This window comes from Hipposideros armiger, unplaced genomic scaffold (assembly GCF_001890085.2).
Source record: "Hipposideros armiger isolate ML-2016 unplaced genomic scaffold, ASM189008v1 scaffold_1050, whole genome shotgun sequence".
Taxonomy (NCBI): domain Eukaryota; kingdom Metazoa; phylum Chordata; class Mammalia; order Chiroptera; family Hipposideridae; genus Hipposideros; species Hipposideros armiger.
In genome coordinates, this window is record NW_017732400.1 from 123,104 (window position 1) to 132,935 (window position 9,832).

A 9,832-nucleotide genomic window follows, 5' to 3' on the forward strand; every position below is an offset into this window, starting at 1 on the left:
GGCTGCTTCCTCCTTCTCTCACCACATCCTGAGCACAGTTCTGGCAGGCCAGGGCCCAGTGTTCCCCACTCAGCACCACCAGCCTTCCGGCCCCCTCCCCAGGCTTCCTGTTTGGGTGATCAGCTTCCGGCTCCCCTGCTCCCTGACCTAGGTATGGTCACCATCACAGGTCCTGCCCTGCACCTGCATGGCCTCTGGCTTTGGATCCCAAACTTCATGCCTCCCTTTGCTCTTTCCTCTCCCAAAGCACAAGCCAACTTAGTAGGAAGTGACTTTTCTGAGCACTTCACCCTGGCCGTTCCTGACCTACCTCCTAGGAGCTGCCCAACCGGAAGGGGAAGGGGTTGGTAGCAGTCACAGGGCTCAGCATCTTGGCTTGGGGAGGGGAGCTTAAGCTTCTTGTGGTGATGAATTGAGGGATCAAATGACCCCCCTCCTCTCAAGCTTTAACTAGGTTTTTGGTTCCTGTGGTTCCCCACTGACACTAAAGACAAAAACCCTATCTGAGGACATCACACGTGGGATGGAGACTGGGAAGGGCTTCCCAGTCTCTTGGGAGATGTGTTAGGTTCAGGGACCTCTCAGAGATTTTCAAGCTGATAATTGATAGGTGTGAAGGGAAAGGACTAGGGAAGGGGCTGGGCCAGGGCTAGGGGAGAAGTCAGCCTGGCAGCTCCCACTTTGGTGCACATCCTGATTCAGCTCAACCTCTGACCCTCTGCTGGCCTCAGCCCCCACCCTTGTCCTCAACTCCTATTGTACTCCCTGCTCTCAACAGTGCCTCCAAATTCACTTCTCTCTTTTTCTACCCCAAGGGGAGGGAGAGGCCAGTGTGGCAGGAAGAGGGGAAAACCAAGTGCTGAGCCAGTTCTGAGGAGGGAGGGGAAGCCCTGGGAGAAAGGAAGGGAGGGAGGGCAGGGGGTATTTTGGAAGAGAAGGCTTTACTTGTCCCAAGAGAGAAGGGAGCACTGTCTGAGGCAGTGGCCCAGCTGGGGGTGTGCAACCCCGAGGTCACCCACTTCAAATGGCTTCTGTGTGTGTCTCTCCCATGGGGCAGACTTGCTCTTTGGCCAGCCCTGCTCCATTCCTCATCTCCCGTCCCCCTTCCATCCTAGGATGTCCCCACTCAGCTCTGACCCCCTCTTCCTTGGGACTGCGAGACCTTCCTCCACTCACTTCTTCCCCCCATTTCTCCCTAGAACCCAAAGCCACCTTCTCTGCCTCCCCAGGCTTCCTGCCCCGACATTCTCTCCTTGGAAGGCTGTAAGGGTTTTCACTCTGGTGACCCTGCCGTCATAGATTCAAGGCTGTTGGCTAGTCTCCCACCAGAATGGGCTGGGTTGGGTCACAGACTCAGAGGAAAGGAAGGAAAAAAATGGAAGGGGACTCAGAGCCTGAGGGAGCACAGGGTAAGCAGCCCGAGAGAGACACACCCAGGGGCACTAGGTTGAGGGCAGGATCCTTGGGGCTTGGAAATGAATGGAAAAGGAGCACTACAAGAAGGAAGGGTGTGTGTGCAGAGGAGGAAGGGTGGCAGCAGGAATTAACAAGAATAGAGGAAGACCAGAACACAGGGGTATAAAAAAGACAGAGTCCAGAGGAAACAGACGAGTGGGCTTCTAAGAAGTTTGGCTTGGCTGCTCCCTACCTGTTTGTGGTGCCTTTCAGGGGACCCCTTCACAAGGCAGCTGCGGCTGAGGCGGAGGTAGCCCCCCAGAACCAAGATCTCCTCAGCAGTCGGGTACCGCTTCTTTCCAGCCCCAGGGACTGCAGCGTCAGCTGTGGGTGCCGTGGCTGGAGTGGCAGGGGGTGCAGGGGGCATGGACCGCCTGGGATTGACTGTGAAGGTGTGTCCACTGCGGCGGGGGGCCCCCACTCCTGGCCCTGCCTTCACCCCATAAAATAGGCGGCTCATGAGGGGATCCCCAGGGGGCTGGGGGGCAGGTGGGGCTGGGGGGGGGGGAGACAGAGGGGCTGTGGGCGGGGGCCGCAGTTCCACTGCTTCCTCTTCCTGCTGTCTAGAGCCTCCAGTCCCAGCGTCCTCTGGTGGAAGGGGGGAGGGCACAGAGCGGAGGTTTTGTAGGGTACTCAGAGACCTGCCCGGAGCCCCCACCTCCTCCTTTTCAGCCTCTTCTTCTTCAGCCTTTCCACCAAGAGGCCACAGATGCTTCTCAGCAGACTCTGGGGCGTCTGGCTTCTGAGTTTGAGTCTCTGTGTCCCTGGGTGTCCATTCTCGAACCTTCCCAGAGTGTATGGTCCATTTCCACCCTTCTGCCAGCCTCAAGCTCCTTTCACCATCCTCCACGGGGCAGGGCCTCTGCTCTGCGGCCTGCACTCCTCCAGAGCTGCTGTCTGGAGTGTCCCTTGTCAGAGTCTCTGACAGTCCTGTACTCTCTTCTGGGGCCATCCTTGGAATTGGCCTGTCTTTTCTCCCACATTCCTCTGCGCAGTTTTTTCTTTCTTCTCCTGAGCTCAGCCTCCACTCTGACGTCTCTGGTTGTATCGAACTTTGTTCCTGAGGCTCTCTGGAGTCAGGCCTCCATTTATGGGCCTCTGTCAGGCCCAACTTATGGTGGTCAGACTCTGCTGGGCTCAGTCTACTTTCTACCACCTCTTTTCTCCTGGGGCTTTGTTCTTGAGGTTCTGCCAGTCCCAGATTCCGCTCCGGCGTTTCTCCTGGGCTCAGCCTCCATTTCCGCGCCTCTGACAGCATGGAGATCCTGTCTCCAGCCTCTCCTGGGCTCTGCCTCCAGTCCTGAGTCTCTGAAGGCCTGAGGGTCGGCTCTTGGGTTCCCCCTGTCCCCAGCCTCCTCTCTCTGGCTTCCCTGGGACTGAGCTGCTCTTCCCTTGACTCTCTTCCCTTGAGGTTTGGATCCTGCATGTTCCCAGAGCTGGGTCTCCACTCCCGGGCCTCCAAGGGCCCAGGCCTTCTCTCTGCAAGCTCTTCACTCCGCTGCTGCTGCTGCTGCTGCCGCTCCTGCCGAATGAATCGGTTCTGGTGCACTGGTCCGATGGCCTCCAGCAGGACGGCAGACTTGTCTGGGTCTGGAGGTCCAGCCTCTGCAGTCCCAGAGGCAGGGCTCGGCTCCCCAGGAGACAGACCAAGCTTGGCCCGGCGGCGCTCCAGGAGCCCCCGCTTCCAGGCTGGCATCTGGGATAGACGTTCCCGCTCTGCTTTCTCCCTGCCCCGAACTGCTGCCTCCTCCTGCCGACGCCGGGCTAGCAGCTGTAGCTTCCAGTCCGGGATGGTGGCCATGGTCACCTGGAGGTGAGGATCTCGGGAGCACTGGGGGCAGAGAACAGGAAGGAGAGGCTCCAGACAGGCTCAGGGGATGAGACTGGGAGTGGGAGGGAGGAAGTGAAGGGGGAGAGGTGGGACACAAAGAAGAAGGTGAGGACAGAGGGAAAGAGAGAGAAGAGGCAGAGAGAGAAAGGGGAAAACCAAGAAAAAGCTATGGGCCAAGATGATTGGGGGAGGGGTGAAGCAATGGAAGAGTGGGGATTGGGGCAAAGAGGCAGGAGTCAGATTTGGCAGTACAGGGTTAATGGGTGTCAGAGACAGTCCCAAGGCTGTCAGAAGAGAGAAGGGCGGAAAGAGAAGTCGGTGTGAGGGAGAAGAGAGAAAAGAGTGGCTGCGGGTGAGGTGGGACAGATTCAAGCAGTGAAAGTGGGAAGAAGGTCAGGGAATTCAGCCGGAGAAGGGGCAGCGTGACCCGAGTGGGTGTAGAGGGAGGTGAGGAGGGACGGCGAGTGGAGAGGTCTAGGGGAGCTGGGGAAACGGGGGTCAGAGGGGAAGGAGAGCTCTGTGGCTGCACCCTCGCGCGTCTTGGCGCGGGCCCCCGAAATCCGGGCTCCCCTTCCAGCTGTGCTTGGGCTCCGCCTCTCGGCTCCCCCACCTCTCCGCCCCAGGGCGGACCTGGGGAAATACCCTCCCCCGGGGACTTTTTGAACCCGGGCGCCGGGTCTGCCAGCGCGTTCCCAGAACCCTAACGTCCACCCCCACCCCGGCGCATCACCACTGCCTGCCTCCCCCACTGGCTGTGCCCGGGACTCAGGAGCGCGGAAGACCAGCTCGACGCCGCTTCTCTCCTGAGCCTTCGCGTCCTGGGCCCGAGTCTCGGCTCTCATGGAACCCTGACATTGCCAGCCATCCCCGCCCGGCTCTAGTCGCACGGACAGACAATCTCAGCACAAAGAGGAATCAGCCCAAGGTCCGGGCCAGGGGCCGGAGAGAGGAGACATCCCCTCACCAAGTCTGAAGCCCCTCTGTCAACTCACACGCTGCGGGGTTCCCAGGGGAGGGGGTGCGGAGGAGCCTGGCGTCTGGAGAGAGGCGAGAGGAAGAGGAGGAGAGAGGATCGAGGGAGATCCGGAGACAGGAGGGAGGGGAAGAGGGGGAGGAGGAGGAGTGAAAGAGGGAGCCGAGGAGGAGGAACGGAGACAGAAACCTGGGGGCCGGGCGGGGGGCGGCGACCGCTTTGTCTGAGGACAATGGGGAGAGGGAAGGGGGCGCCGGGCGGAGCCCGAAGAGGGGGCGGGGCCTCGCTCCCAACGACCCCGCGTGGGACTTGGCTCCCGGCTCCCCTTTTCCCGCCGCCACCCCTGGCTCTCCGCTCTCGGCCCCCAGGGTCCCTCACTCCGCTTCGGTCGGTAGCCCCGGAGAACCCAGGTGTCCAGACGCCCACCCCCAGCCCGCCGACCCAGGGCGGCGGCCCGTGACTCAGGCCCCTCGAGGGACTTGGGGAGGAAGCAGCAGCTGCTCGGAGCCGGGCCCGCCCTTCCCATCTCCTGCCGCTCCTCCCCACACTTTGGCATCCCAGGCCCGCCTTTGTTGCTGCGGGGTCCAGGGCCGCCGCCTGGCAGTGGGGGGCCAGTGGGGAGGGAGGCAGCAGGAGAGGCGCTCGGAGGCCAATAGCTGCGGAAGTTCGTTTTCCTCCCGGGGACGGTGCCCACTCTTTTTTGCTTTCGTCTCCCATGGGTACCATGGTGTGCATCGGGGAAATTGGGGAATGTGAAGGAAGGGGGACGGATGCTCCGGGAAAGTGGGGGTGGGTCCACTAGGAGTGGCCGCCGCCCTTGGCTGCCCAGACTAGACTTTGACGCTCCCAGGCTCAGGCTTGCCTTCCTTCCCAAACTCAGCCCTGCAAGCTTGAGACACTGACAAAATGCGCGCTATACGTAGAAAACATCAAGCTGAAATTTATTTTCCTCCATTATGTCTTCCTCGGGAGAGCAGGGGGCCCTTAGTCACCAGAATTATGAGCAGGAGAATCCTCTCAAGTAGGTTCAAGTACAGGGGGCGGGGCCTAAGGAGGTGGAGAGGCCAGCCAGTGGGGATCCTGGAGGGACAGGCACTACTGTCAAACTTGCAGATGGGAGTCCAGCTCCTAGGAGGGGAAGCCAGACTTGGAGATGATCCCTGAGGTGCAGAGGCAAGTAACTGCGGGGGGGAGTAGTCAGGCTGGACTCTTCACCTTTTGAGGTTGGTGAGGGGGGTGTCAAGCCCTAATCTGTGAGGAGACCAGTAAATTCCCCACCCCTTCTTCCTTGCTGGTTAGAAGTGCACCTTGGAGTCCAGTGGCTGAGACTCAGAATTTAAGGTATGGAGATGGACCCTAGGGAGGGGAGTGGACCAGACAGGTCCTTTGGTCCACGGATTTAAGCCTCTGATCTAAAGCAGCCAGGGCCTGGATAGCAAGGGATTTGAATTCTGAGGGGGAGAGGAAGTACATGACTTGGAATCAGAGTTAGCTCCTCATTTGGCCTCCCCATCCTGGGGTCGGGAGAGCAGGTGGAGCTTTCTTTGCAGCTGGGCCCGGAGGTAGCGGAGGTCTTGCTGGTCAAGTCCGTGAGCCAGGCCCAGGTAGAGGGTAAGGAGGAGAGCAAGGAGGAGGCGATCAGTGCCTAGGGTGGGCACTACCCACAGCACTGTAAGCAGCTCCACACAAACTGGGTGGCGCAGGTGGGAGAAGAGTCTCAGAGCCCGGGGAGACTTGAGGGCCAGAGGCTCACCCAGCCCCAGTACATGGTAGTACACCTAGGAGAGGGAGAACAACTTAGAAATGGAGTCAAGCCCTTTTCAAAACTTAGCCACCTTTTCCTCCCCTTCTAGGCATGCTTCTGCTATAACTCAGGTCCAGGGACACTCTTCTGACTCCTGTGTCCCTGACCCTCATCTCTGGGCCACGAACTTTCCCCAGGCCCAGGAGGCCCATGGTTTTTAGCCTTTGAGGGAGGGCTGAGAGGAGACTATCTTATAAGAAAGGGAGATAAGGGAGCCAAAAGCAAGAGGAAGATAGAAGAACATGAGAGGAAGAGAGGGGGAAATCCTTGGAAAGAGGTGTTCTAGAAAGGATCAGAGATCTCAAGTTGGGATCTGGCAACCTCACCTGTTTGAGGCCCATGAGCTCGGCGTAGTCAAAGACGAGAAGGATGCTGAAGATGAGGAGCCAGGAAATGACGTGGAGCACAAAGCACAGGAGGGGCACCCAAGTGGCCCATGGCTCAGCTCGAGCTGCCCACAACACAGGGCCTCTGGGAATGGGCTCCCAGTATCGCATCACCAGCTGGGGAAGGATGAGGGGCTAGGTGTCCCAGCAGCCCATCTTTGAGAGACCTAGACCCAGAGGCTGCCCACCCCAGGCTGGCCTGCCACTCTGCCCACCTTTACCATGAGCATCACCAAGAAACAATCACCACATGGAGGGTAATGGGTGGGGCCCCAAGTGTGTAAGATGACCTGTCTCTACCAGAAGGACTTACAGAATGGATAGGGGTGACTAGAGAGGTGCACAAAGTAGCCTATGCCAAGCACCCACTGAGAAGACAGATGAGTGCTAACTGGAAGACTTCTCCTGGTTTTGAAGAAAGGGTAGGGCTGAAGAAGTTAAGGAGAGGATCTCAAGCAGGACTCCGACAAAATTGCAGAGGTGAGAGTGCACATGGCACACTTGGGGAATGAGAAGCAGTAGTACATACTTCTCGATTAAAAAAAAAAAATAGGGTATGTGCCGTGGAGGAATGGAAGCTGAGATTAGTTCTGAATACCCTCAGTTCTTCTCCAAACTGTTTCCACATTTTATCAGAAGCCAAAGGTCCTTGCCCCTGCAATCTAGGTCATCATTCCCAGACTGTTTCCCTTGGGGACTCAGCTGCCAGGGCCTCATACCTGCAAGGCCAGGGCAGTGCATGCCACGTAGAGTGACCTCTGAAGGACCCCAATGTACCGGGACATCCAAGCCTTCACTGTCTCAGTTGCCATGAGGCTGTGCTGCCCCACAAATAGTAGCAGGAGCCCTAGATCCCAAGCCAGGGGCGCAAGAATGCTTCTGTCCTGCAAGGCAGCCAGCCATCCTTGGCGGGCATCTAGGGGGGAGTTGGAGAAAGAGACAAAAGAACAAGATGGTAGGAAACACCCCCTACCCTCTTCTCCTCTTGGGGCCCCAGGCCAGGTCCCTAAATGCTTTCAAGAGTCTTAATGCTTCCTCTCTAGCCTTTGCCCACCTCACTTCCCCATTCCCCATTCCTTCCCTCTTTGTCAGGCCTCCTTCAGAGCTGGGAAAGATGATTCCTGCTGGGTAGTGACAAAGGCATGCAGGAGAAGCCACCTTTGGATTATCCCTCATATTGCTTCTCCAAAGTTCCTTTTTTTTTTAACACTCTCCTCTCCATAGTCTCTACGAAGCACTTTCCTTAGCATACTCGGCTCATGGCCCTTTCCCTCCACCTCAGTCTTCACTCTTTCCCCTCTCCAAACCGCTAATCCGAGTTCCTAATTTAGCCCTCAGGCCTCCCCTGCAGCTCCTCCCAGGCTTTCTCGTTTATAGTTCCCTCTGCCGGACTTCCCCCGTCGTTCGTCTACAAGCCCCGCCCCCGCTCCCTCTCCTCCGGCCCCACCTCCCTCCTCCAGAGCTCATCTTCCATCCCTCCCGCTCACCCGGACCACCAGACTCCGGCATTCCTCCAAGAAGTGGCCGAAGGGAGGTAAAGCGCACGAACTCTACTCCGGTGCCAAAGGCCAGGATGAAAGAGGCGAGAGCAGCAGGAGCCAGGAGCAGAGCAGAGGCCATGGCGAGAAACCGAGAGGTTGGGAAGGGGGCGGGCTTGGGGTTCCCGCGGCCGCAGGCCCCGCCTCCCGCCTGGGATCCTGCCCAGGAGGGCGGGCTCCTGCGTGCCACGCCCAGGCTTCCCGCCCGCGGCTCGTCGCTTCTGCCACCCGCGGTAGGGCCGAGGCCCGGGTGCCTGTCCCCAGCCTGCCCTCTCCGCGTCACAGAGGGAATGTTAGAATCCAAAGTGCGAGGGGAAAGGCCATTGGCTCTGCAGCACCTCGGTTAGTTTTTTCCTGGGTTCTTGTGGAAACAGCAGTAGAAACCCCCTTTAACAGCCCTGGCTGGAAAACAGCCTGAGTCAGAGGTTCTATAAAGTCTCAATGAACACATAACGAACGGTGAGACTACGGCTGAGAACCCAAAGTCACTTAATACATCTTGTTAGATTGAAAAAATAGCGACTATTTTACCACAAAATAATGCTTACTCCGTAACTTATGAGAGTTGTTGCTTCGACACTTGCTAAAAAGGGCAGAGAACTTATCTGTAACACTAAAAGATTTGTTCTAATAATGCCAAAGGCTGATTTGTAATCATGAGAATAAAAATGTGAACATATTTGTGGTAGCTTTATTATAGTTGTAAGCCCTGGCAGTAGGCAACTTTTACCCAAGGTTGTAATTATCTATGATTTTATTATCTATGACTTTACTCTGCAACTTCATCAGCTGGACTCCCCTTACTACTCAGAAACCACTGAGATCTTTTGGGTTAACACATTTTCCCTACAGACTTGTTTGTAATACAAACATTCATATCTACAAAGCAAAGTAAAAGTAAGGTTTACGCCATCAGATTGAAAGATCGTGGAGTTAAGGACCTACTCACAGTAGCTATCACCATAGTATGGACCTAAGACATCGTTAAACTAATTCCCTCAACTTATAGAAAAAAACAGGCCCAAAGAGATAAAATTCCCCAGATGAGAATCACGGAGCTGCTAGTCCTGTGGGCTCAAGGATGATAAAACTGCCAAACAGCGTCTCAGCCTCTTCACATAGCTCACTGAGGCTCAGCACCCCAACCTCTGAATCAGTGCTATTGTGTACTGTACCAGACGTCTTATGCTTCCCTTCCAGACTCACTCCACCCTGCTTTCTGCTTCACCAAGTTGTCTTGCATGGACTCGTAACATCAATGAAAATCAGTTTTTACTGAGGAAGCCCTCTGCAGAATGGCGCCCTCCTTACCCTTTTGGGCTTAGAGGTAGTCACCACACAGCTGTGCTGCTGCAGTCTTGTCATTTCTCTACACTCTGCTTACTTCTCTGTACTTTTTACTTTATTAAACTCTCCCCAAATTATCCTAATTTGACTGTGCCATCATTTCCTGCCAGGCCCCTGACTGACAGACGCTTATTACACAATGTGCTACAAGCTGTGGGATTCTCTGGAAGTTTAAGTTGAGTCACTTAGTTAGCTACTAGTCATGAGGTGGGAGTGGTAAGTAGGGCTATCGAGACAGCGGGTACCGTAAGGAATTCCATGGACCTCAATGATATGGACAGTTTCACACAGTATGAGGCTTTGAACTGTCAAGGGGACTGACATTTATTTTGTCCTACAGTGTGCCACATCCACAATGGCTGTGCTTAATATATATTAAGAGATTAGGTATGTTTAAAAGCCAGTATGGTGTCTGGCAAAGCTCATGCTATTTTTACTACATCAATTTTTCAAACTTACAGATAACTTACCTGCAGAAATATGCACAAAACTAATCAA

At 56.1% G+C, this 9,832-nt stretch overlaps 2 protein-coding genes across 3 annotated transcripts in view; both read right to left on the minus strand.

Annotated features, from left to right (window-relative positions):
* Positions 1–4,892, minus strand: part of PPP1R18 (protein phosphatase 1 regulatory subunit 18) — a 9,074-nt gene extending 4,182 nt beyond the window's left edge. The window contains exons 1-2 of one of the 2 annotated variants that reach the window (XM_019631855.1): positions 4,279–4,892; positions 1,649–3,286 (exon numbers count right to left, since the gene is read on the minus strand). In XM_019631855.1, coding sequence (XP_019487400.1) covers positions 1,649–3,286; positions 4,279–4,815 — 2,175 coding nt within the window. In that variant the 5' untranslated portion in view covers positions 4,816–4,892. Of the gene's footprint in view, positions 1–1,648; positions 3,287–4,250 lie in introns of both variants that reach the window. The other variant, XM_019631856.1, reaches the window with a different exon arrangement.
* A 283-nt stretch (positions 4,893–5,175) lies between these two features.
* Positions 5,176–9,302, minus strand: NRM (nurim). The gene is made up of 4 exons (XM_019631857.1): positions 7,937–9,302; positions 7,169–7,365; positions 6,390–6,566; positions 5,176–6,037 (listed from the first exon to the last, which is right to left on the minus strand). Exons 1-4 carry the CDS (start codon positions 8,067–8,069, stop codon positions 5,756–5,758), a joined length of 789 nt encoding a protein of 262 aa, XP_019487402.1. The 5' UTR covers positions 8,070–9,302; the 3' UTR covers positions 5,176–5,755.
* Positions 9,303–9,832: the final 530 nt, after the last annotated feature.

What these genes read in the sequence shown, in the direction of transcription:
- NRM (XM_019631857.1), bottom strand. Translation starts at nt 8,069, where the DNA reads ATGGCCTCTGCTCTGCTCCTGGCTCCTGCTGCTCTCGCCTCTTTCATC. An exon ending in GCCGGAGTCTGGTGGTCCGG is followed by an intron (nt 7,366 to 7,936) that starts GTGAGCGGGAGG and finishes ACTCCCCCCTAG; the next exon opens with ATGCCCGCCAAGGATGGCTG. An exon ending in AGCTCATGGGCCTCAAACAG is followed by an intron (nt 6,038 to 6,389) that starts GTGAGGTTGCCA and finishes TCCCTCTCCTAG; the next exon opens with GTGTACTACCATGTACTGGG.